The sequence below is a fragment of the Leucopleurus acutus genome (genome assembly GCF_964270905.1).
Source record: "Leucopleurus acutus genome assembly, chromosome: 10".
Taxonomy (NCBI): domain Eukaryota; kingdom Metazoa; phylum Chordata; class Mammalia; order Artiodactyla; family Delphinidae; genus Leucopleurus; species Leucopleurus acutus.
In genome coordinates this window covers 80,762,971-80,790,893 of record NC_139153.1, presented here as the reverse complement: position 1 = coordinate 80,790,893, position 27,923 = coordinate 80,762,971, and the positions used below count along the sequence as shown (strand labels likewise).

The 27,923-nt window shown below is 39.3% G+C and overlaps 1 protein-coding gene and 1 pseudogene across 2 annotated transcripts; both read right to left on the bottom strand.

Annotated features, from left to right (window-relative positions):
* Positions 1-663: 663 nt before the first annotated feature.
* Positions 664-2,523, bottom strand: LOC309966843 (mediator of RNA polymerase II transcription subunit 1-like; annotated as a pseudogene). Its single transcript has 2 exons — positions 969-2,523; positions 664-777 (listed from the first exon to the last, which is right to left on the bottom strand). The product of its transcript is annotated as a mediator of RNA polymerase II transcription subunit 1-like (transcript).
* Positions 2,524-20,273: 17,750 nt separating this feature from the next.
* Positions 20,274-26,844, bottom strand: LOC309967652 (butyrophilin-like protein 1; the record flags this gene model as incomplete). Its single annotated transcript, XM_082848421.1, has 9 exons — positions 20,274-20,794; positions 21,505-21,531; positions 23,360-23,386; positions 23,571-23,597; positions 23,688-23,708; positions 24,284-24,484; positions 24,626-24,907; positions 25,498-25,848; positions 26,763-26,844. 9 exons carry the CDS (start codon positions 26,842-26,844, stop codon positions 20,274-20,276), a joined length of 1,539 nt encoding a protein of 512 aa, XP_082704547.1.
* Between the last annotated feature and the right edge of the window lie 1,079 nt (positions 26,845-27,923).

Genomic DNA, 27,923 nt, shown 5'->3' with positions numbered 1-27,923 from the left:
CCCTAAACCTTACCCTAACCCATACCCTAATCCTAACGTGTACACTAACTCTAACCCATACCCTAACATGTACCCTAACTCTAACTCGTGTCATACCCTAACCTGTACCCAAAACCATATCCATTCCCTAACCCTATACTTAACCCTAACCTTAACCCTTACCCTAACGTTTACCCTAATCCTAACCCATACACTAACACTAACCCATACCCTAACAAGTAACCTAACCCTAACCTGTTTTCATACCCTAACCTGTACCCTAAATCATACACCATTCCCTAACCCTAACCCTAACCCTAACCTTAACCCTAACCCTTTCCTTTGAATACTGGGTTGGGGATGAATTACTTGTTGTCGGTAATTTGTTGGGGGATTGCTACACTGACTTGGAGCTGGAATGATGTGTGGCATATCCAGTGTGTCAGCTGTCATGTTGACATCAAAGATAGGGTCTGTGAGTCAACATCCATTGAAAATAGCTCCCTCTGAAAGTCATCTTCAGTCTGGTGCTTGGGTTTGTCAGGTGATAATCTTTATGTCTTCTTCTTCTTTCTCTGGTTGCTTCCCAAGCACATTTCCATCCGGGGTGCACCAGAAGAGGAATTCTGCCTTTCTAAAGTGCTGCTTCCATAAAGGGTTGAGAAATCCTGGGCAGGAATATCTTTAAGAAGATTCATGAGCTTCGGGTGGTTCTTGGTGTTTCCAGCCTTCGAAGAGACAGGTGGCGGCATGTGATGAGGAGGGTCAGACTTGAGCCAATGGTAGACACCCCGTTCCCTGTTATTTGCAACAAACTGGTAAGAACTTGGTTCTGAGACACCTTGCTGAAGTCCTCCCCATGGCTCACAGACTCATGCCTATCTTTGATATTCATGCTCATATTAAACAAGGTAATATGGACCCCCAGAAATGTGTTGGTTGGTGTAGTGGTACCACTCATTGGGTTGTTGCCTGTGGTCATGCCATACCCTGGGCTGCTAGCCAGGGGCAGGTTCTTTTTCACCATGTCTTCAACTGTCTCTGCAATGAGGGACAGTGCTGGGGTGTTGGTCTGAATGGTTTCAGCTTTCTTCCAAATAGCCCTCATTGTTACAGGGATGGACATACATATTTGAACAACTTTGGCAATGAAGTCATCTGTGAAGATGAGTGCATCTGACAGTCCCTTGTAGAGTTTACAGCTCACATGTTTTGAGTCCTATATATCCATTACCACAGACACCAGGGAGTCATTTACAGGGTGCTGAAAAGATATGCTGAAACGGGACTCTGAGAGCGGACACACTTCAAATTGGAGGAGCCCAGGAGAATCTTCTTTCAGAATAGTTCTTTTGACACAGCTTCCAATTAGGGTGTATTAAGCCCCTTGGTGTCTGATCAGATTCAGGATAAGGGGAACCCAGCCAGTGTGCTGAAAGGTGATTTTGCTAACAAGGTTCCTGGTAGATTTCTACCATCTGGAAGTGGAGCATCCTTGTTGAGGAAATAGCAGTGTGGCTGACCTGGAACAGCAGCATAAAATCACATGTTGTGATTCAAAGGTACAAGGCCAGGGTCCTTTGACATCTCAAAGTGAGTGATCGGTTCATAGATGGGTACATAAGTTGCCTGGGTTTCAAACAATGGAATTCCTGTGCAGTTCTGAAGTTTCTGAACAAATGCTCTAGATACTGGGATTGGCTGGGGAAATTTCAAGAAGAAACAGGCAGGAAGATCCACACTCTTCGCACTGGTGATTGAGGAGAAGGAGGGAGTCCATTTGTTGTCAACTGGATGTGACCCCATAATTAATGGTGCAGTTGGGAGTTTATACATAATAGATGTTCCTTCAATTGTCACTGATGCATTCATGCCCAAAGATCAAGGAACATTATTCTTGTGCAAAACGATAGGGGATGTAGTCTTATCATCCAGCATGTCAGAAGGAGAGGCATAATACTTCAAGTTAATTAAATGACCCCCACTTCTTGGAGTGAGATAGCCAACAGTTCCATGAAGAATCTTATCCAAGGGACCAGCATTCGTTACTTTCCAATACATAACTGCCGTTTTAGATAGATCTTGTTCTAGGGATTGGAGAGCCAAGAACATTTGGTCTTCAGTTTGTTATCCCCTGGAAGAATATAAAGATTAACAAGACCCTTAAGTTGCTTAGAAAATTCATCAAAATTTTTCCCCCTTAGCTGCTGTACAAACTCTGGACAGATCACAGGATTCTCTCCATGGTGAGCCACTTTTACATCACAAACCTGTCCTGTAGGATCTAACTGCACTTCCACATAGAACATATCTGATGTGATGTAACATTCAGTGTCACTGGCACTGAGATGACAGCCCAGTCCATTCTGGCTTGCTATAGACTCCAGTCAGTCATTGCTGGTAAAGATGTTACATGAATTGATGCACAAGCTTAATGGTTTCACTCCAAGTTCTACTTTGGTTAAATTTTGCATGGAGCCATTCCAAGAGAGAACTCATCTTACTCACACTTTCGGACTCCTCGGTTTCCCCCTGAGCCCTCATCCTGACAGCAGGGAGAGCCTGAGTCCTACACAAGAGGATATGCCCTTCCCCACCACTAATTGAGGAACCAAGTTGGTTAGGGCTCCTGGGATGCAGGGCGCCTGCAGTCACCGCTCTTCCCGGGAAGGCTCAGTCAGAAGTCCCTGGCCGCAAGAAGAGAAGGGTGCTCTTGGCCGCTGCCGTCTTCCCCAACAGAACCTGTACCACATCTTCTTTATCCATTTGTCTGTTGATGGACATTTAGGTTGCTTCCGTGACCTGACTATTGTAAATAGTACTGCAAAGAACATTGGAGTGCATGTGTCTTTTTGAATTATGGTTTCTCTGAGTATACACCCAGTAGTGAGATTGCTGGGTCATATGGTAATTCTATTTTCAGTTTTTTAAGGAAACTCCATACTGTTCTCCATAGTGGCTGTATCAATTTACATTCCCACCAACAGTGCAAGAGGGTTCTCTTTTCTTCACACCCTCACCAACATTTTTTTTTGTAGATTTTCTGATGATGCTCATTTTAACAGGTGTGAGGTGATACCACATTGTAGGTTTGATTTGCATTTCTCTGATACTTATTGATGTTGTGCAGTTTACATGTGCCTCTTGGCCATCTGTATGTCTTTGGAGAAATGTCTATTTAGGTCTAATGCCCATTTTTGGATTGGGTTTCTTTTTTTTTTAATATTGAGCTGCATGAGCTGTTTATATATTTTGGAGGTTAATCCTTTGTCCATTGATTCCTTTGCAAATACCTTCTCCCATTCTGAGGGTTATCTTTTTGTCTTGTTTATAGTTTCTTTTGCTGTGCAAAAGCTTTTAAGTTTCATTAGGTCCCATTTTTTAATTTTTGTTTTTATTTCTATTTCTCTAGGAGGTGAGTCAAAAAAGATCTTCTGTGATTTATGTCAAAGAATGTTCTTCCTATGTTTTCCTCTAAGAGTTTTATAGTGTCTGGTCTTACATTTAGTTCTTTAATACATTTTGAGTTTATTTTTGTTTATGGTGTTAGGGAGTGTTCTAATTTCATTCTTTTACATGTAGCTGTCCAGTTTTCCCAACACCACTTATTGAAGAGGCTGTCTTTTCTCCATGGTATATTCTTGCCTCCTTTATCGAAGATAAGGTGACCATATGTGCATGGGCTTATCTCTGGGATTTCTATCCTGTTCCATTGATCTATATTTCTGTTTTGTGCCAGTACCATATTGTCTTGATTACTGTAGTTTCGTAGTATAGTCTGAAGTCATGGAGTCTGATTCCTCCAGATACTTTTTTTCCCCTCAAGATTGCTTTGGCTATTCGGGGTCTTCTGTGTCTCCATACAAATTTCAGGATTCTTTTGGTCTTGTTCTGTAAAAAATGCCATTGGTAATTTGATAGGGATGGCATTAAATCTGTAGATTGCTTTGCATAGAAGAGTCATTTTCAAAATATTGATTTTTCCAATCCACGAACATGGTATATCTCTCCATCTGTTTGTATAATCTTTGATTTCTTTCATCAGTGACTTAGAGTTTTCTGAGTACAGGTCTTTTACCTCCTTAGGTAGGTTTATTGCTAGTTATTTTATTCTTTTTGTTGCAATGGTGAATGGGATTGTTTCCTTAATTTCTCTTTCTGACCTTTCATTGTTAGTGTATAGGAATGCAAGAGATTTCTGTGCATTAATTTTATATCCTGAAACTTTACCAAATTCATTGATTAGCTCTAGAAGTTTGCTGATGGCATCTTTAGGATTATCTATGTATAGTATCACGTTATCTGCAAACAGTGACAGTTTTACTTCTTCTTTTCCAATTTGTATTCCATTAATTTCTTTTTCTTCTCTGATTGTCCTGGCTAAAACTTCCAAAACTATGTTGAATAATAGTGGCGACAGTGGACATCATTGTCTTGCTCCTGATCTTAGAGGAAATGCTTTCTATTTTTCACCACTGAGAATGATGTTGGCTGTGAGTTTGTCGTATATGATCTTTATTATGTTGGGGCAGGTTCCCTCTATGCCCACTTTCAAGAGAGTTTTTTTTTTTTTATCATAAATGGGTGTTGAATTTTGTCAAAAGCTTTTCCTGCATCTATTGAGATGATCATATGATTTTTATTCTTCAGTTTGTTAATACGGTGTATCACATTGATTGATTTCCATATGTTAAAGAATCCTTGCATCCCTGGGATAAATCCCACTTGATCATGGTGTATAATATTTTTAATGTGCTATTGGATTCTGTTTGCTAGCATTTTGTTGAGGATTTTTGCTTCTATGTTCATCCGTGATATTGGTCTGTAATTTTCTTTTTTTGTAGTATCTTTGGTTTTGGTATCAGCATGATGGTGGTCTCCTAGAATGAGTTTGGACGTGTTCCTTCCTCTGCAATTTTTTGGAAGAGTTTGAGAAGAATGGGTGTTAGCTCTTCTCTAAATGTTTGATAGAATTCACCTGTGAGGCCACCTGGTTCTGGACTTTTGTTTGTTGTAAGATTTTTAATCACAGTTTCCATTTCATTACTTGTAATTGGTCTGTTCATATTTTCTATTTCTTCCTGGTTCAGTCTTGGAAGGTTATACCTTTCTAAGGATTTTTCCGTTTCTTCCAGGTTTCCATTTTATTGGCATAGAGTTGCTTGTACTGTTCTCTTAGGATGCTTTGTATTTCTGTGCTGTCCATTGTAACATCTCCTTTTTCATTTCTAATTTTATTGATTTGAGACCTCTCCCTCTTTTTCTTGATGAGGCTGGCTAAAGGTTTATCAATTTTGTTTATCTTCTCAAAGAACCAACTTTTAGTTTTATTGATCTTTGTTATTGTTTTCTTTGTCTCTATTTCATTTATTTCTGCTCTAATCTTTATGATTTCCTTCTTTCTACTAATTTTGGTTTTTGTTTATTCTTCTTTCTCTAGTTCCTTTAGGTGTAAGTTTAGATTGTTTATTTGAGGTTTTTCTTGTTTCTTGAGGTAGGCTTGTATAGCTATAAACTTACCTCTTACAACTGCTTTTGCTGCATCCCATAGGTTTTGGATCATTGTGTTCTCGTTGTCATTTCTCTCTAGGTAATTTTTATTTCCTCTTTGATTTCTTCAGTGATCTCTTGGTTGTTTAATAGTGTATTGTTTTGCCTCCATGTGTTTGTGTTTTGTACAGTTTTTTTTCCTGTAATTGATATCTAGTCTCATAGCGTTGTGGTCAGAAAAGATGCTTGATATGATTTTGATTTTCTTAAATTTACTGAGGCTTGATTTGTGGCCCAAGATGTGATTTATCCTGGAGAATGTTCTGTGTGCACATGAGAAGAAAGTGTATTCTGTTGTTTTTGGATGGAATGTCCTATAAATATCAATTAAGTCCACCTGGTGTAATATGTCATTTAAAGTTTGTGTTTCCTTATTTATTTTCTGTTTGGATGATCTGTCCATTCGTGTTTAGTGGAGTGTTAAAGTCACCGACTCTTATTGTGTTACTGCTGATTTCCCCTTTTATGGCAGTTGGCATTTGCCTTATGTATCGAGTAGCTCCTATATTGGGTGCATAGATGTTTACAATTGTTATATCTTCTTGGATTGATCCCTTGATCATTATGTAGTGTCCTTCCGTGTCTCTTGTAACAGTCTTTATTTTAAGGTCTATTTTGTCTGATATGAGTATTGCTACTCCAGCTTTTTTTTTGACTTCCATTTGCATGGAATATCTTTTTCCATCCTTTCACTTTCAGTCTGTATGTGTCCCTAATTCTGAAGTGGGTCTCTTGTAGACAGCATATATGTGTGTCTTGTTTTTGCATCCATTCAGCCAGTCTGTGTCTTTTGATTGAGGCATTTAATCCATTTACATTTAAGGTAATTATTGATATGTATGTTCCTATTACCATTTTCTTAATTGTTTTCGGTTCGTTTTTGTAGGTCTTTTCCTTCTCTTGTGTTTCCTGCCTAGAGAAGTTCCTTTAGCATTTGTTGTAAAGCTGGTTTGTTGGTGCTGAATTCTCTTAACGTTTCCCTGTCTGTAAAAGTTTAATTTCTCAGTCAAATCTGAATGAGATCATTGCTGGGTAGAGTAATCCTGGTTGTAGATTTTTCTCTTTCATCATTTTATATATATCTTGCCACTGCCTTCTGGCCTGTACAGTTTCTGCTGGAAGATCAGCTGTTAACCTTATGGGGATTCCCTTGTATGTTATTTGTTCCTTTTCCCTGCTGCTTTTAATATTTTTTCTTTGTGTTTAATTTTTGTTAGTTTGATTAATATGTGTCTTTGTTTCACCTTGGGTTTATCCTGTATGGGACTCTCTGTGTTTCCTGGACTTCATTGACTATTTCCTTTCCCATGTTGGGAAAGTATTCAACTATAATCTCTTCAAATACTTTCTCAGACCCTTTCTTTTTTTCTTCTTCTTCTGGGATGCCTATATTTCGAATATTGGTGTGCCTAGAGTTGTCCCAGAAATCTCTAAGACTGTCCTCATTTCTTTTCATTCTTTTTTGTTTATTCTGCTGTGTGGCAGTTATTTCCACCATTCTCTCTTCCAGCTCACTTATCCATTCTTCTGCCTCTGTTATTCTGCTATTGATTCCTTCTAGAGTATTTTTAGTTTCAATTATTGTGTTGTTCATTACTGTTTGTTTGCTCTTTAGTTCTTCTAGGTCCTGGTTAAATGTTTCTTATATTTTCTCTATTCTATATCCAAGATTTGGTATCATCTTTACTATCATTACTCTGAATTCTTATTTTTTAAATTAATTTATTTTATTTTATTTTTGACTGTGTTGGGTCTTCATTGCTGCATGTGGGCTTTTCTCTGGTTGTGGCGAGCAGGGCCTACTCTTTGTTGCAGTGCACAGGCTTCTCATTGCAGTGGCTTCTCTTGTTCTGGAGCATGGGCTCTAGGCACACAGGCTTCACTATTTGTGGCACATGGGCTCAGTATTTGTGGCTCACAGGCTCTAGAGTGCAGTTTCAGTAGTTGTGGCACATGGGCTTAGTTGCTCTGTGGCATGTGGGATCTTCCCAGACCAGGGCTCAAACCTGTGTTGCCTGCATTGGCAGGCAGATTCTTAACCACTGTGCCACCAGGGAAGTCCCCGAATTCTTTTTCAGATAGCTTGCCTACTTCTTCTTCATTTAGTTAGTCTTGTGAGGTTTTACCTTGCTCCTTTTTCTGTAAGATATTTGTGTGTTCTCATTTTGTCTAATTTGCAGTATTTGAGGTCTCCTTTCCCTAGGCTACAGGGTTGTAGTTCCTTGTGCTTCTGTTCTCTGCCCCTGGTGATGGGGTTCTTCTAGTGTCTTGTGTAGGCTTCCTGAGGGGAGGGACTGGTGCCTGCGTTCTGGTGGGTGGAGGTGAGTCTTTTCCCTCTAATGAGCAGGGTCATGTCAGGTGGTGTGTTTTGGGGTATCTGTGAGCTTAGTATGACTTTAGATAGTTTCTGTGTTGATGGGTGAGTTTGTGTTCCTGTCTTGTTTGTTGTTTGGTGTGAGGTGTCCAGCACTGGGAGCTGCTGGCAGTTGGGTGGAACTGGGTCTTGGATTCAGATAGAGGCCTCCATGAGAGCTCTTGGTGGTTAGTCTTCCCTGGGACCGGGTATTCTCTAATCATCCAGCATCCTGGACTTGGTGCTTCCACTCCAGAGCCTCAGGCCCGACTTCTGGTCAAGGTACCAAGACAACACAAGTGGCTTGTCCTGGCAATAAAGGGGATTAAAAAAAAAGACTAACAAAATCCCAGGCAAGTGGTAAAAAGTAAAATCAAACAAACAGAAACAGAAACAAGGAAACACACACACACACACACACACACACACACACACACACACACACAAGAAACAAAAACAAAACCAAAAAGTCAAATAGCAAGGGAACAACCAGATAAACAAAAGAACCTAAGAATGAAATCAAACAATTAAGAAGAAAGCTGACAAAAACTCAAAATCAGAAACAAGACCAAAGCAGAGTGCCAACTGAAGAATGAAGCAAAGAAACAAAACTGACAAAAATGATATAAAAGAAAAAGAAATAAAAAGAGAAAGGGGAAAGAACACAGAACAACAGAAAAGCAATGCAGAAACAGAAATATAAAGATATATAAAATATATTGAAGAAAAAAAAAGATAAACCCCCAGAGAAATGGTGAAAACAAACAAACAAAAACAGAAACAAGGAAACACCACACATGTAAAAGAAACAAAAACAGAGCCAAATACAACAAAAAGCAAGAGAACAACCAGACAAATAGAAGTCAAAAATGAAATCAATAAGGATTAAAACTAACAAAGACACATAACCTAAAAACAAAACCAAAGCAGTGTGCTTACTGAAGAATAAAGCAAGGAAACAGAACAAACCAATAAAAAAGATTAAAAAGATAATAATAATAAAATTAAATTAAATTTTAAAAAGGCAGTACAACAGAAAAGCAAAGTAGAAATGGAAATTTAAAAAAGAAGAGAGAAATATATTAAAGAAAAAGAGGAAGAAAAAAATAAGGGAAAAGAACACAGAATGACCAAAAAGCAAATTAAAAATAGAAATGTATAAAAATATGTTATAAAACATGGAGATCCCAAAAGACTAAATTAAAAAAACTAAAACAATGACAAAAGAAAGAAAAAGAAACCCAAAAAAAGCTAGAACCAACAGCAGAATGAATCAAAACATAATAAAATTAATAGTCATAATTATCTTTCCCTGGGGTCTCCTCTCTAAGTGTCCTTGCACATGCTGTGAGCCACAGCCCACCTCCGCCTCCCCAAGAGGTTCTCCTCTGCCTCTGGGCTGGTCTCTAGATCTGTTGTGGGCCTGTGGGGACCACTCAGACTCTGATCTGGCCCAGTTCCTGTGTGTACTTGCCCCCAAAGTCCACAGCTGCCAGAGCTAGACCATTTTCATTTGTGGGAACAGTCATTGTCTACTCAGATATTCCATAGACACAGGGTCTACTTAGCTGATCATGCGGATTTAATCTGCAGCTTGTACAGTTGATGGAAAGATTTTCCATCCTATTCCTTAGTTGCCCCATCTCTGGGGTTCAGCTTTGGTTTTATCCCTACCTCTGCGTGTGGTCCACCCACAGGAGTCTGGTCCTGAGGCTGCCTTGGAGCTCTTGGGTCCGCCCCTGTGAGGACCGGGCACAGAGGTGGTATGACCGCTTGGATCGCAGGAGCCCCGGTGGCACCAAATGCAGAGGCAAACCGGTGGCCACAGACACAAGAGATATGGCCTGAGTGAGGGCCTTTTCTGGTGCCCAGCATTAAGGCACGTGAAAGCCAGCCCTGTCCGTGGATTTTTCTGGCACCTGGCAGAAGGCATGTGGGGGCCAGCCCTGAGGGAGCTTTTTTTTATTATTATTGCCCTGCAGGCAGTGTGTGAGGGCCAGCTCTGAGGGGACTTTTTTATTGCTGTCAGCCGGCTCACAAGAGCCAGCCCTGAGCGGGCTTCCTTTATTTTCATCAGTAGGTACCGGCATGTGGGGAGAGAGAGGCTACAATAGTGGCTCCTCCCCCTGCATGTGACTCAGCAGTAGCGCCCTTCTTCCATGGCAGTCCAGTCTTCCTCCATAGGCATGCCCTACTGCAGATGTCCTCCCTCCCGTCCCCTCAGTCCATCTCCCCACAGCCAACGGCAGTTCTCACTCTGGGCCTGTTCTCCAATTCCCACTCACCAGCTCCCAGCCCCTTTGCACACCTGTGAACACAAGTCCCAGTCCAGTAGGGTCGTGGTACGGACCATCTGTGAATTTCTTGTGTTTCTCACTCTGTCCCGTCTGCTACAGATCGGCTGCTTCACCCTATTCTGACCGCCTCAAATGCTTCCCTTCTGTACCAATCAATTTCCCCATCAGATAGGGGGTTTCCCTGAATTCGGGAATCTCTCCTCTGTTTCAGCTCCCCCGCCCTGGGGTTCAGGTCCCGTCCCACTTCCTCTCCTCCTCCTTCTCCCTTCTTTTTTTCCATTCTACCCAGTTATGCAGGGATATTTACAGTCCTTTCCTGTGTCCAACGTCTTCTTCTAGTTTTCAGCCAGTGTTCGGTGAGAATTGTTCCATCTATAGATGTATTCCTGATGCATCCGTGGAGAGAGATGAACTCCACATCCACCTACTCCTCTGCCATCTTGAATCTCTCTCTGTAATATCCTTTAATACAAACCTTTCCAGCTAAAACTTGCCAGAAATAGATTCTTTAATTCCAATTTATAATTTTGATGGAATCACAGTTTCCCCAGTCTTGAACACTTTTCTTTAAATCTCCTGCCCATTTTTTTACTTTGGAATTCTTTTCACTATTCAACTGGACTGAATCCACTTTCTTAGTTTAGGCTCTCATTTCTGTGGAGTATTATCTTCAATATTTTCCTAAGAGAGTGTGCAGTAGGAATAAATTTCTGAGACCATGCATATCTTAAGTATTATTTTTCTAAAATATTATTTATATTTTAGCTAAATATTAAATTCTTTATCGCCTCAGAAATTAGAAGGCATTTTTATTCCACTGGTTACTATTACACAATGCTGCTGATGGGAAACGAGATGCTAGTTTGATGCTAGTCCTTATACAGGTGATCTTTTCTTAGAGATTTATTTGAAGATTTCTTCAGGTTCTCCATTATTTTGACCAACTATCAACCCTTTTTAATCTGAAGAATCCTTTATTTTTCCTCATATCTGGAAGATTCTCTTCTGTTAGTTGTTGAATAACTCTTCATATTTCCTCATATATTTGTATCTTTTCATTGTTCCCATTTTCAATCAATTCTTTCTTGATTTATAAATAAGTTAATTAATTTAAGAATTGCAGACTCCACTATGTATGTGTTTATTTATGTATACATAAAAAAGTGAAAAGTGAAAAGTTCAATGGAATTCTTGCGATAAAAATAGAGTGTATTCATTTGTTATGGCTGCTGTAACAAAGGCAACAAACTAAATGGTTTAAAAAACAAATGTTTAGCCTCTTCAATAAGTGGTTCTGGGAAAACTGGACAGCTACACATAAAAGAATGAAATTAGAACACTCGCTAACACCATACACAAAAATAAACTCAACATGGATTAAAGACCTAAATATAAGGCCAGACACTATCAAACTCCTAGAGGAAAACATAGGCAGAACACTCTATGACATAAATCACAATAAATGCTGGAGAGGGTGTGAAGAAAAGGGAACACTCTTGCACTGTTGGTGGGAATGTAAATTGATACAGCCACTATGGAGAACGGTATGGAGCTTCCTTAAACAACTAAAAATAGAACTACCATACAACCCAGCAATCCCACTACTGGGTATATACCCTGAGAAAACCATAATTCAAAAAGAGTCATGTACCAAAATGTTCATTGCAGCTCTATTTACAATAGCCAGGACATGGAAGCAACCTAAGTGTCCATCATCAGGTGAATAGATAAAGAAGGTGTAGCACATATATACAATGGAATATTACTCAGCCATAAAAAGAAACGAAATTGAGTTATTTGTAGTGAGGTGGATAGACCTAGAGTCTGTCATACAGAGTGAAGTAAGTCAGAAAGAGAAAAACAAATACCATATGCTAACACATATATATGGAATCTAAGAAAAAAGAAAAGGTCATGAAGAACCTAGGGGTAAGATGGGAATAAAGACACAGACCTACTAGAGAATGGACTTGAGGATATGGGGAGGGGGAAGGGTAAGCTGTGACAAAGTGAGAGAGTGGCAGGGACATATATACACTACCAAACATAAAATAGATAGCTAGTGGGAAGCAGCTGCATAGCACAGGGAGATCAGCTCGGTGCTTTGTGACCACCTAGAGGGGTGGGATAGGGAGGGTGGGAGGGAGGGAGATGCAAGAGGGAAGAGATATGAGAACATATGTATATGTATAACTGATTCACTTTGTTATAAAGCAAAAACTAACACACCACTGTAAAGCAACTATACTCCAATAAAGATGTTAAAAAAATTTTTTTAACTGGAAAATTCACAATTATTTAGAAATTAAGCAACACACTCTTAAACACCAATGAGTTAAAGAAGAAGTAACAAAAGAAAATTTTGCAAATATCTTGAGTCCAATGAAAACAAAAATGCAACACATCCAACGTCTGAGATACAGTGAAAGCAGGGAAATTTATGGCTGTAAGCTATTAAAAGAAGAATTAACATACCAAATCACAATTAAACTTCACAATTTAAGGGGCTTTTAAAAAAAGAACAGATTTATCCCACAGCTAGCAGAAGAAAGAAAATAATAAATATTAGAGTGAAGACAAACAGTAGAAAAACAATAGTGAAAAGCAATGAAACAAAAAGTTGGTTCTTTAAAAAAAAAAGCTATTCACCATTTGATCTAAGATGGCTATTTTAACATTTTCAGTACTTATTCTGATTGCTGAATGTTAAGGACTTCCAATATATGAAAACAGCTTTTACCTTCTCCACAATTTTCTCCATTCAAAGCTAAATGTCATTAGTCCCTTTAAATTTTCAACTTATTCCAAGTGTTCAGACCCTTCACAATTCTGTATATTATACCTTTGACATACTCCTTATTAAATTTTTTTCAAATTCAATTTCCCAGCACTAAGCAAAGAACTCTAGCTAAAAATATGACCATAGAAAAGTACATTGACATCTCTTGCTTGGAGATTACTTCCGCACTGAGAAGCTCAGAATATGCTCACCTCTGTTCTCAACTCAAGGGTAAATTATTTTAAGGGGGGGTATTCCCTTTAGATCACAAGATGATTCTGACTTAACCATTTTCATGTGGCTTCTAATACATGAAATAACATGTGATTGCTATCAGGATTTATATACATATGGCCAGACTGATATTGCATAAATTATTCCAAGATGGATATCTAAAAAAATCCACTTCAGATGTGTTTATGGTGGACTCACTGATCAAACAATGTTACTTCTTAGTTCCTTCCTTTCAAGGACACTCTAGATACACAGCAGAGCTTGGGCCTCCCCCAGAGTTCAGGCAACCCCCATCTCTCTCCAGAAAGGAGACATTGAATTGATACTGGGGAGAGCTTGGGTAAATTGATTTATGAATTTGTGTGGCTATGAAGGATACTCTTGCCTTGGTGGACAATGAGTGTGTTACATCATGTGGACCAGAGTAAGTGAAGATAACATGTCTACTCTCAGAGGAAGCATCAAGCAGTTCACAGTGATAATCATATCCATAGAAGCAAAAAAAGTGTATAAATCTTATGTGAAGGTAACTTGAATGCCACCCCATTAATGGCAAGAAATAGCTTTTCTTATTTGGGTAAACCTTTCCTCATTCACCAGTTGTGCATGAACAGACATTGGTAACCTGTAAACTTTGTCAAATCGTTGTTTATCTTTCAAGACAGAAAAGGTTAATCATTTATTCAAAGTCTCATTTTATATACTTTTTCACTACTTAATATGAACTGGAGCTATAATCACTAGAGACTGGATTTCCACTCCACCCTTAGAACCTCCAAATAGTGCACATTAAAATGTTTTGATCATGCATATTAATATCCACTTAAAATTCCATATCAATATATTATTTTAAAGGTTTGATTTCATTATTTTGCAAGGTGCCCAGTATGAGAGTATTAGTTTTCAATTTTACAAGGTGATTTTTTTCCTACTTTTGGAATATAAAAATGAATGGATTAAAGTGAGATTACTCAAGGAGTTTGAATTGTGAGTCTGGAGTAGAGAGAAGATTCAGAATATGCAGGAAGCATATTACCAGAAGCATCACAGATATGAAGAGGAGAAATATGGGAAGAGTGATAGTATCCACAAATTAAAGTGTACTGAAAGAAGTGAGGTAGAAGAAAGAGGTGGAAGAAAAATCAGTATATAATGAGAGATAGATTGGTGAGGTAAGAACTATTTAAAGATGGCTAATTAGGGAATGAGAAGACAGGCTGACCAGACCTCAGAGTAACAGCTCCAACCCCTAGGCCTTGTACCCTGCGGTCTGCTCTATCTTTGTGGCCCAAATACTTTTACAGAGACTCTAGATACATAGATTCATATATACATATAAAAACAAACAATAACAGTAACAAAAAATCAAACTTAACTCTCAGAGTTTGTAAACAGTTTTCTAAACCAACTCATTGAGTCAGAAGGGCATTTGTTTCATGTCTGTCACTCTTGGTCCACAGGAAATTCCCAGCTTTATTCTGATCTGGATTGCCAGAGTTTGCAATGTCTTTGTGCTTCCTATACCAATACAGAAGAGAGGGACTATATCACCCAGGGCAGTATCCTTGGGGCAGAGAGCTTCAGACACGTGAAGCACGTTTCTTGCTCCTGAGCTCTGTAGCCAGGTAGAGTATGGAGTATCTCAGAAGCAGGGAAGGAGATTCTGGACTTTTGCCCTTGTAGGGTGATAAAACAATATTTTAGTTGAAGGTATCCATTTGCTCACTTGAATGCACAGACAAATTATCACATATACACACAAAGTTCAGTTGATAAGTGGCTTTTTTTTCCCTTCATGCAGATAAAGCCCAGTGAGACTATCTAGTGCTGGAAAAGGAAGAAATTTTATGTTCACTTGACAATCTATGAAAACCAATAAAACTTAAGCCAGGATTGTTACAGAGTAGGCAGTGATTCTGGGTTCCTTTCCTTTTTCCCCAAACTTTATCTGTTGATTCCAGTCCTTGCTCCAGGATTATACTTCTGCAGTCCAAATTTAGGACTAACCTCTATCTTTCTCAAATTCTGCCTGTAAATGTAAACCTAGACTCTGCTTTGTATATTTCTAATCCTTACATGGGTCCACATTAATTTTATGGTGGAAAAATGTGCCATTGTGTGGCTGTACCACATTTTGTGTATGCATTGATAGACATTTGGGTTCTTTCCACTTTTTTGGCCGTTGAGAAAAATGCTGCTATGAACATTTTTGTACACATTTTTTGTGAATATATACTTTAATCTCTCTTGGGTATATAACTTGGAGTGAAATTACAGAGTGATGGTAGTTCTATGTATAACTTTTTGAGAAATTTCCAGACTGTTTTCCACAGTGATTGTGCCATTTTTCATGCAACAAGCAATGTATAATTTTTTTTTAATTTTATTGGGGTATAGTTGATTTATAATGTTGTGTTAGTTTCAGGTGTACAGCGAAGTGAATCTGTTATATGTATACATATATCCACTCTTTTTTAGATTCTTTTCCCATATAAGCCATTACAGAGTACTGAGTAGAGTTCCCTGTGCTATACAGTAGGTCGTTACTAGTTATCTATTTTATATATAAAAGTGTGTACATGTCAATGCCAATCTCCCAATTTATCCCTCCCCTCCTTACCCCCTGGTAACCATAAGTTTATTTTCTACATCTATAACTCTATTTCTTTTTTGTAGATAAGTTCATTTTTGCTCTTTTTTTAGATTCCACATATAAGCGATATCATATGATATTTGTCTTTGTCTCACTTAACTTCACTCAGTATGACAATGTCTAGGTCCATCCATGTTGCTGCAAATGGTATTATTTCGTTCTTTTTTATGGCTGAGTGATATTCCATTGTATATACGTACCATATCTTCTTTATCCATTCCTCTGTTGATGGACATTTAGGTTGCTTCCATGTCCTGGCTATTGTAAATAGTGCTGCAATTAACAATGGGGTGCATTTATCTTTTCAAATTATGGCTTTCTCCAGATACATGCCCAGGAGGATCATACGGTAGCTCTATTTTAGTTTTTTAAGGAATCTCCATGTTGTTCTCCATAGTGGCTGTACCAGTTTACATTCCCACCAACGTTGTAGAAGGGTTCCCTTTTCCTCACACCCTCTCCAGAATTTGTTTGTAGAATTTTTGATGATGGCCATTCTGACCAATGTGAGGTGATACATCATTGTAGTTTTGACTTGCATAGCTCTATGAGATTTCTAATTTCTCCACATCCTTTCCAATACTTGTTATTTTCTTTTTTTTTTGCGGGGGTGTAGGGAGGGCATAGGACAGACATTCTAGAGGGTATGTGTGATATTACATTGTGGTTTACATTTCCCAAATGACTAATTGTGTTGTACATTTTTTCATGTGCTTATTGACCATTTGCACATCTTCTTCAGACGAATGTCTATTCAAATCATTTGTTAATTTAAAAAATTGAATTGCTTTGCTTTTTATTGTTTAACATTAAGAATCTTTATATATTCTTCATACTAAACTCTGATAAATAATTTGTAAATATTTTTTCCCTTTCTATGAGTTGCCTCTTCACTTTTTTGATAGTCTCTTTTTCAAAAATCTATTTATTTTATTTATTTTTGGCTGCATTGGGTCTTTGTTGCTGTGCACAGTCTTTCTCTAGCTGCAGCCAGTTTGGGCTACTCTTTGTTGCAGTGCGCAGGCTTCTCATTGTGGTGGCTTATCTTGTTTCAGAGCACGGGATCTAGGCACGCAGGCTTCAGTAGTTGTAGCACGCGGGCTCAGTAGTTGTGGTGCACAGGCTTAATTGCTCCTCAGCATGTGGGATCCTCTTGGACCAGGGCTTGAACCCGTGTCCCTGGTGTTGGCAGGTGGATTCCTAACCACTGTTCCACCAGGGGAAACCCCTGATAGTATCTTTTCAGACACAAAACTTTAAATAAAGTCAAATTTATTTATTTTTCCTCTGTTTGGTTGTGCTCTTGGTATAATATCTAAGAAGCCAGTGCCTAAGTCAAGATTTACACGTATGCTTACATTTAGATCTTTAATCCATTTTCAGTTGATATTCTATATATGATGTGAGATAGAGGGCAACTTTATTCTTTTGCCTGTGGATGTTTATTGTTTCTTCACTATTTATTGAAAAGGCTATTCTTTTCCTATCAAATGGATGAAGTGATTTTTTGATGCTTGTCAAAAATCAGTTGACCATAAAATTATGAGCTTATCCTGGACTCTCAGTAAATTCCATTGACTTATTTGTTTATCCTTATGCCAGAACCACACTGTATTGATCACTGCAGCTTTGTAGTAAGTTTTGAAATGGAGAGATGAGAGTTTTCCAACTTTGTTCTTCATTAAACCATCTTGAGATGGTTTTGGCTTTTCTGGGTCCCTTGAACTTTCATCTGAACTTTATAATCAGATTGTCTATTTCTTCAAAAAATTTGTTTGGCATTTTGACAAAGATTGCATTGAATCTGTAGGTCACTTTGGATAGCATTATCATCTTAAAAATATTAAGTTTTCGAATCCATGCACACAGAATATCTTTCCATTTATCTATGTCTTTGTTAATTTCTTCCAACATATTTTGTAATTTTCAATTTGTAATCTTACACTTCCTTGATTATATTTATTCCTAAGTATTTTATTATTTTGATGCTGCTATAACTAAAACTTTTTCTTAATTTTATCTTTGGATTGTTCATTGCTAGTGCGTAGAAATACAACTGAATTTTGTGTGTTGATCTTAAACTTTGCTGAATTTCTTTATTATCTCTAATAGTATGTGTGAGTGGGGATGTGTGTGTGCATACTGTATGTATTGTCTATATAAGAGGCTTTGAGTCTATAAATGATGTAGACTTCAGGAAGCTTTTTCATGTGCCAGGAGCTGCTCTGTAGTCCTTCCAGGTGCATAAGGCACAGGTAATATCTGTCACTGTAAAAGGATACTTCTGAATATATTCAGCTTAACAAGATGCATGTTCAATTTCAACTTAAGGAATTTAAAGAATTCTTATATTTAATAAATACATTATCTAGACTCCGCAGTTTTTATGAGGCCTCAATTGATGACCATAGATATTTTCCATATATTTTAAAATGTAACAATGTTTCAACATGTGGTTGTGAGATTGTAAAACTTTAATTCTTGTTCACCTTAATGGGATGCCTTCCTAGCCTCTAGAACTGTGAGAAATAAATTTACACTGTTTACAAACCACTGAGTCTATGGCGGTTTTTGTTATAGTATAGCAGTCTGAACAGACTAAGAGTGATTTTTTTTCTTTCTTTCTTTCTTTTTTTTTTTTTTTTTTTTTGCTGTGTGGCTTGTGGGATCTTATTCTCACAACCAGAAGTTGAACCTGGGCACCATGCAGTGAGAGCATGGAGTCCTAACCACTGGACCACCAGGGAATTGCCCTAAGAGTGATATTTGGATCTTGAGTTTATAATGATCAAATTTAGAATATATTTTAGACTCTCATTTTCTCAAATCTTTTTTCTGTCCACACACCTCTCTCTTCAAGGTCTCTAATTACTTTTGTTTTAGGCCCTTTAAAGTTTTTCATCAAATCAGTGATACTCTTCATTTTTTAAATTTTTTTGTGTACATTTCATTTTAGATAGTTTGAATTAATGTCTTCAAGTTCACTAACCATTTATTTATGCAATGACTAATCTACCATTAATCATATCCAGTGAAATTTTCATCTCACACATTGTACTTTTCATTTCTAGAAGTTCAATTTGGGTCTTTCTTTTAAATGTATATCTCTAGTGAATTGTTTGAACATATTTTAAACTATTTGGAATACAGTTATAACTTCTGTTTTAACATGTCTATAAATTTGAATACCTGTACCAGTTCCATGTCAATTTTAACGTATTGATTTTCTGTTCATTATATGTTGTATTTTCTTGCTTCTTTCCTTGCCTGGTAATTTTTGATTGAATGTCAGACAGTGTGATTTTTTTATCCTGTTGAGCTTTTCTCTGGAATGAATTTAAGATACTTGTAAACAATTTGGTCCATTAGAATCTTGCTTTTAAATTTGTTCATCAATATTGGATCAATATTTAGTCTAGTGCTAATTATTCCCCATTACTAGGGAAAGATTTTTGTGGGTACTCTACACAGTGTCCACTGCATTTACAAGGTTTTCTAGTCTGGGTGATAGGATGACATTCCCTTCTCACCCTTGTTTAAGTATTAGTTACTGTTTCCTCTAATCATTTCATTTTAACCCAATAGATAGTTTTGATTGGGGGGAGAGGAAGGGCCTTTCCTTACCTTTGCTGGTGGACATACTTAGAATTCCCCAGAATACAAAGCAGTCATTCTCCTTATTAACATCTTAAGCAAAGCAATCACCTTTCTCTCTCATCATTCAATAGGATAAATACCTCAATTTGCTCTCAGTTGATTCTGGTTTTCCCAGACCTCCATCATGTTCACATCACCACATTAGTTAGAATTGGATTGTGATTGATATTTATTTTTTTCTTTCTCAAATTATCCTTGCATTTAAGATATAGTTTAGCTTGTTATCAAATTACAGTTTAACTTTTCTACTTCAACATTTGAAAATAGAACTCTTTTGTCATTTTTATTCAGTGTTGAGAAATGTGAGGAAGTGTATCTAATTTTTATTCCTTGAGCAGTGCTACTAAAGTGTGATCCTCAGACCAGTGCATATTTATAAAACCTTTCTTACTAGTTCTTTATGAAACAAATACAGAAATATAGTATTACAAAACTTTAGAGCAAATTAACAGAAAACATTAATTATATTTTATCTAAAAATAAAATTACCACTTGTATGTCTGTTTTTAACTCACTTCATTATTTCCAGTAATTTATTCAGAAAAGTATGTCTGTGATATATAATGCAAGAAACATTTACAACAATAACCAAAAGAAAAAAAAAGATTCTTCTCTGTAGATTGTTTGAGAAACACTGCCTGATGTGGTTAGAAACTATGGTCATGCAGTTTCATGGAGCCTTAAGCCAAGAGGCCTCATAATCAGTGGTCCTAGGGCTTACAGAGAATGGGCTACTGTCTTCATGGTTTATAGGTTCTTCTTCTAGATCACTTAATATTGTACAGATGGGGAGAGCTCCATGGATTTAAGTTTGAAGTAAGGATAGAGTGACTCAAAGAAGTTGGCCTGGGTGAAAGAGAAGATGTGGGTTCTGTCAGTCATGTTATAGAAAGAAATGTCACTATCCTCATAATCCAAGAAAATCACAATCTTTCGTGGACACTTTTCTATCAGGAGAGGCTCTTCCAGGAAAATTTCTGGGGGAGAACAGGTGAGAGCCCTGTATTCACGTCCCTTCTTCTCTAAGACGCTGAACTTCTTTTGTAGATGGCTGAGTAACCCACTCCTCTCTGTGGGCTTCTCATAAATGCCTAGAGTCCACTCATCAGTGTCCTCAGTGTCCACCTCCCAGTAATGTCTCCCTGAAGTGAATTCTTTCTGACCAAGTTTGATAAGGTTGCCGTCTCCTTGCTTATTACATAATAATACCCGTGTTTCCTCTCTGATGTTCTCTTCTCTCTCTGGGTCAGAATTGTCCTGATGAAAGTTTTCATGATTTAGAGTCACAAGAGCTGGAAGAAAATAAAGGAAAGGAAAAGGCCAACATTGTATATTTCAGAAAACTGTTTCCCCTGTAACTGTTTTGTTACAAGGGAAACCTTAACAAAACAGAGCAAATGTGTAAGGAGTAGGGATAGAATGCATCCCCTCTGAACATGTGTGTTGGGGGAGATGGTGCTGGGAGGCGGCTGATGTGCTCTCATCTTGAGTTCTAGGCTACTTATCTTATCCTATCTATGCAGTTATATAGGTCAGTGTCTTGGCAGAATGCCAGAGTGAGCAGGTGACTTGAAGTGTTTATTGGAGAATGGTGTTCTTTCCGTGTCCTCTGCAAATTAGACCTATGTTCCTCAATTAGTAACAGGATCCAAGTGAGCTGACCTCTCTACAAAGAACAACTGAATTGCTATTTTGAGCACTTCTTACTTAGTTTGGGGTCTCCTCAGCTGAGGGGCTATCTTAATTTCTGTTTTAGAACCAAGTGGACCCCATAGATGAGGAAGCTGTGCCAATATATTGAAAATGGAATCACGACCAGAGTAGCTAAGCCTAGCAGCAATTTTCAGCTCAGGCTAATATTTAATGATTTTGATGTTTCTTCCCTCTCTTTACCAGAACAATAGTGCCCCTGTCTTTTCAGCGAGGAGATGATGTTAGGAAAGAAAAGCGGGGTCTCAGAGGGCAGGTTGGAAGGGAGCCAAAAAGATAAAGAACAACTTACCAGGTTGGAACTGTTCCTTCCTCCAGTCTGAAAAAGAGCAATACAAGTTGAAACTGGGACGGAAGCATACCCAGGGAATGAAAAGGAGGTAAGGTGCTTCCTTCCCTGACTCATCACCTTCTCTTGTCAACATTCTCACCTCCTCTAAACCCCTCAAGCTCTGGTAGTATCCAGAAACTACAGGACAAATAGTATGCTTTCTGCGCTCTGTCTCACACTAGAAACTATCACATATTTCAGCCCGAAGCTGGGGCGTATTCTCCAGTCTGAGCCAGGTTTGGAGACCCCTGGAGCACGGTCTAATGCTCTACATGTCCCTCTACTATGCTCTCAAGACCTTTATGGACCTCCTCACTATGAGAGCTATAAACTGTATTTTTAAATTTAATTTAATTTTATTCTATTCCATTTTATTTATAGTTTTTCTAGCCTGTGATCTCCTCAGAGTAGAGTTTAAGCTTATGACTAAGACATTTAAATGGGCCATTATTACTTTGACCCAGATTGTAATCAGATTGCTTATATTTTTCTCCAGGGACAGATTCCTCATGAGAAATAGAATTGCTTCTGCCTGTGGCCACTTCTCTTATGACAGGACTTGTGATTTTATTTAAAGATTGGGTATTCTCATAAAGTCTTGGGACAATAGGCAGATAAGGACATATCCATAATTCTTGATTGGAGCAGCACTGTGGTCTCTCACTAAACTGCGCTCCTGTCAGAAGTGTAGCACTCAGATGCATAGAATCTATGAGTCAAGGAGGACATCTGAGATCATGTATTCCAGTCTTTTTGTCTTAGAGATAAGGACACTGAGCTCAAAAAAGAGAAAAGAACCTGATTTCTCAGCTGTAATTAGTAGAGTTGGAACTAAAAGTCAAAAGTCATTCTTAGTACTTTGTTCACTCCTTTAGAAACATGGGATTATTTTTCAGTATCTCATGAAAGAAAACTCAACAGAAACTGCTTAATCAACTTTAATCCGTGGGAGGACCTCCTCTTATCAAAGCACTTATCAGGCTGTGTGTAGTTGCCTGGTTCCTGGCTTACTTCCCCCAATGGACTTTGTTTCACAGGGTTAGAGTATAATAGTTTGTACCACCAACATTTAGCACAATGTCTGGCATATAAAACTTGCACAGATACATATTCAAGAAATGACCTGGTGTGCTTTTGAGGTCCAACTCTATATTACACACACACACACACACACACACACACACACACACACACACACAAGTTATAAACCCACAGAATACATGGACAAATTTTAGAAGGTATAAATATAGCCAATTTCCCCACCACCAGATAAACATATTTTTGCAAATCATATTCAAATATTTTTAAAAGTTGTTTTTCAACTTTTTTACACATAAACCTTCTCCCTATATATTGAATTTTACTTTTTTATTTCAAATAGGTAAAATAAGTGAAATCATAGTTAATATATTTTTCCAAATATAAAATATAATACATTTCCTGCTCTTTTAAACTTTATTTGTAGAATAGAAGTGCTGATATAATATAGTCTTTATTGTTCCCAAATCTCTCTTTATTCATCAAAATCACTCTGAGTTCTGTCCCTTCCTTCTTCATAGTGGATGAGCTAACAATTCTTGCTGAGTCCTACCCTAGCCATGTGGTGGGACTGACCAGGCAGCCATTACTTCTCCTTCATCATTAGCTCTGGAAGACAACTGATTATTTGAGCCTCCAAATACAAAATACTACAGAGTGATACCAAATAAATTTTCACAACTGTCAAGTGTGTGTGTGTGTGTGTGTTTATGACTCTGCTTATTATGCTCAGAATACCAGAGGCACTTGGCAAGACTAGGTCCATAGAGTTACGTACCAGGATATAGCAAGGCCTTCTTCCAATCTAAAACAGAAAAAATAGAGGTAAGACAAGATGAGACATTAATCTGGGGCCTTGAATTTTTCTTCCTTCCCCTTATTTCTCTTCCACTAATCATCATTCAATCCTTTAGTCTTTTCCTCTAAGGATAGGGAGCTGAGAACCTGTTGGTCATCAGGACATCAATTGACATGACAGAGTCTCTTACCTTCATTGTATAATGCCTTTCGCCTTTCTGAAAGAAACAACATTCAATGAGAGACCCAGAACAGGTGTGAAAAGGGGAACAACTTCTACACAGGGCATGAGAAGAAACAAGACTCACCAAGCTCTGCCTTGAGGTTCACTGGAAGAGGAGGAGATATAAAATCCATGAAACTGGGTTTTAGCTGCTCCTAAGTTTGGTGAGTAGCTAAATGAATTCAATTTGACCTTCTCTTAAGGGTCCCATAGTTAAGTAGGTGAGAAAGATTAGCAAACATATTTGTCAAATGTAAAAGGACGGGCACTAAGAAACGTTAACATGGGAAGTATCATGGGGTCACACAGGAAGGAGAGCCCATGCTTCATAGGAGTTTAAGATTTCTTAGGTGTTTCTAAAGCCTATTCTTGAAGGACAAAAAGGAAGAGAAGTTAAGGGAAGACATTTCCACAAAGAGAAACAGGTTGAGGCACAGTGGTGTGAAAAGGCATGGTGTGGGTTGAGCCGCAATTTGGAGGCTTCGTGACCACTGCCCACAGACCTCCTAACTTCCCACATGATCTTCTCCTTTCCATAGGACTCCCAGCTCTGTAGAATTCTTGGTACCCTGCGTTTTCCTTGGGATCCTTCAGTAATCTTTTATTTCCCCATCCACCTTACACAACCTGTATCTGCAGCTTTTCCATGAACCTCTGATTTGACCTGCTGCCCTGATTTACTTTTGACTCTAAGTGCCACTTCTTTTTCTCTCTTCATCTCCTCTGTGTTATGAGATTCTTCCTGCCTTTTCTTTACTTCTCTCTCTTTGGCTTTATGTTCTCTCCAGCCAGTGTAGCTGATCCCGATGAGGAGAAGCACCAGCAAAGGGAGCGTCCCAGCCAGGGCTGTCTTCCACGGAGACGTCCTGGGGAAGAAGGGCTCTGACACAGGCATGTGGAGACACAGTGAGAGACTGACCTGGAGGAAGCCCTGCCCTCTCTTCAAGGCTCCCTTCAGCCTTCCTTCACTCCTACTTGCCCTTAATGCACCCAGCTCTGCCTTGGAGTTTGTGCCGTACTGACCTGGGAGGAAGATGGCTGACACTTTCTCCTGGCCAGAGAAGGGGTTCTGGATGGAGCAGGTCACATTGTCCAGAGAGCTGTCCGTGACCACAAGCGATGCCTCCACATAGAACAGCCCATCTCCATCTTGGGTCTGAGACTCAGAGAGGGATGGTAGCTTCACTCCCACCATGTTGCTCCACTGCACCCTGGGTTTTGGGAACCAGCCACCTGAGGAGCACAGAACTCGGATCCCGCGATCCTCAGGCCCCATCATGTAAACGTGAGGGGCAGAGCCCAAGCCTGAGGAGAGAAGACATGTGCCTGAGGGCTGTGGTCCTCGGGATTCAGGAGTCCCTGAGGCTGAAGGTGTAACTGCCTTTCACTAGGCTGATGAGCAAACTGAAGCTCAGAATTCAAAACTGCTCATGGCCAAAGTTAGGCTTACCTGTGATTCAGTTTTTAAATCAACTTAATGCTTTTTGCACTTTACTTGGACTGAGAGAGCTTTGGGATCATTCCAAGAAGAAAAAAGAACAGGGACAATGAAAGTTAGAAGAAAGGAGTTTAATTCTACAAGTTGTCTCTCTCTCCTGATTGGGTCAAAAATATTTGAAGGCCTCAGTACCTATCTGAATTAATACTAGTTAATTAATTTTTGTGATCTTTTGGATACTAATATATCTTCAGAAGGATTGCCTCCTTTATTGTTTAAAAGCAGAGTACATAGTCTTATCCTCACTGTACAGTTTAGGAAATTGACATTCTACAAGGCAAAATATTATATAAACATATGGAAGATCATAAGAAATGCCAAGTTAGGAATCCATATGTTCTCACCCTTCCCTTTGCTTTCCACCATGACACATACATTCTGTGCTCAGTTAACTTACCTATCACACGCAGCTCCACAATGGCTTCTTGGGAGATGTGACCATCCTTAAAATGACACCGATATTGGCCATCATCAGAGGCACGGATGTGTTGGATCAGCAGGGCCACCGCGCCTTTGCCAATGGAGTCCCCCACCAACTCTGTCCTGCCACGGTACTCCAGCATTTGCTCCCCTCCTTGTTCCTGTCCATTCTGGTACACAAGCACTGTGGAGGAGAGCTGGGCTCGGTACCACCGGATCTGCATGTGGGCTGCACTCTGCTCAGGAGACAGCTGGCAGGGCAGACTGGCATCTGCCCCTAGCAGGACCATGATGGGCTGAGCTGGTCCCTTCACGGAAAACCCAGACACTGCATGAAAATTAAAGACAAATTGGGGGAATGAATGGGGGTGGGGGCAGGATGAGATGGTAGACCCCCCTGCATTCTTTATGTAGGGACCCAAATGTATTTCTCTCTTATTTGTGTTATTTTTTGACCTCAAATTAAAGAGACAATAACAGAAAATGCCATTATCGTGACTTCATAGCTGGTTCTCTTCAAACCTGGAGTCTGAAAACTTCATCTTGAGGGGACCTTTTATTTTATGAAGAAAGGACTTATGTCCCAGAAAGAATAGATGGGTTGTCCAAGATCATAAGCAGATAGAGCTTAGGGATCCTGAGTCCAAATTCTTTGTACTCAGACTTGGGTTTTCTTGACAGTGAAAACATTACAAAGTATGGGAGTTTTATGGTTTTTTGTTTTGTTTTTTGTGGTACGCAGGCCTCTCACTGTTGTGGCCTCTCCCATTGCGGAGCACAGGCTCCGGACACACAGGCTCAGTGGCCATGGCTCACGGGCCCAGCCGCTCCGTGGCATGTGGGATCTTCCCGGACCGGGGCACGAACCCATATCCCCTGCATCAGCAGGCCGACTCTCAACTACTGCGCCACCAGGGAAGCCCTACAAAGTATGTTTTAACAAACAGTTACATCAAATTTAAACAGGCTAAAATCAGTAGTACGCAATAAAGACTTAGATAAATATTATAGCTATGAGTTTTGCGAGGTCTGCTCAAAGGATTAAGATGTGTTGATGTGAAGGAGATCACTCCCACCCTTCACCCGACCCTTCAAGCCTTCTGTTAGCAGCAGACACAGCCACAGTTTCCCCCAGAAATAACTCGTTTGAGAAGATGCAGAGTTGGGACTGATGGACCCATTATATGAGAAGAACCACTGAAAACACACCTACAAATAAAAAGTATGAGGGAGAACACTGACCTGGGGAGCACCACGTGGACACCTGGAGAAGGAGAAGAGTGGGGAGAAAGCCAGCAGGAAGGAAGCTGGGAAAACCCGCCATCTTCTTCAGAGCAGAAAGTGGAGCAGGTGGAAGCACAAAATGTTCACTCTGACAATGAGGTACTCTGTTGGAGAAGGTGCTGAGAAGCTAGCCGAGTGAAAGTTCTTGGAAAACAAAAATCCCGTGTTCAAAGACATACTTTTATACACAGGTTTTTGGCTATTTTCCCTCACAGACCTTGAGAAAAACACCACCAATGCCCACCCGTTCCCAATGGGTTTTGTTTTCTTCCCTCCTTCTTCTTCTTCTTTTTTTTTTTCCTGAAAACTGGTTCCCCAGCAGGTGTAGAAAACTGTAAACTGTTCTCTTGTGTCCTGTGGGCTCACTTGCTTATCTACAGATTCATCTGCTCACCGGGGCTCTCTTGAAACCGAAAACCCTGAGTTCAATGTTGAGAGATGAAGTCAGACACAAAATTTGTCCACTCCACTCAGCCAGACTACTTCCCCCCTTCATTCATTCATTCATTCATACATTTATTTATTTATTTTGACTGCAAATACTCTTGTGGCTTAACTTCTGAAAGGGAAGGGAATTTTGTTACCACATGACTCAGAGCTCAAGCCCTTCTTTTTCCAGTACCCACATGTCCCACAGACACACCTGCACATCACCATATGTTTCTCTCTCACCATCCAGATTGAGCCAAGGGGGGCTGCTGGAAGCTCCTGGAACCTACAAGACCTGGCACCTACAAGACCCAGCTCCAGAGACAATTTGCACCTGGTTGTTCTTGAGGTCAGCCTCCAATGGTGTGGCTTCAGGGACTGGAAACGGCCGGTTTCTAACCCATCCCTGGATTAGGAAAATATTCTTAGGAAGGAGGAAAAACAGGGTTGCCAATAGGCACTGGCATTTGAATGCCTCTCCTGGAATAGGTTTAACGAGAGAGTCACAGCCTGCCTGCAGCTCTTTTACTTACTTTGAAAGTGGAAGTAATAAAGGTCACCCCAGGGGACTTTGGACTGGGCTGAGCTATAGAATGATAGGAACTCTAAAGTTGCTTTGGTCAAAAATGCTCAGTGTAGCTCACCCCCCACCACCTGCAAAGGACTGAAATGACATTATTTGGGGAGAGG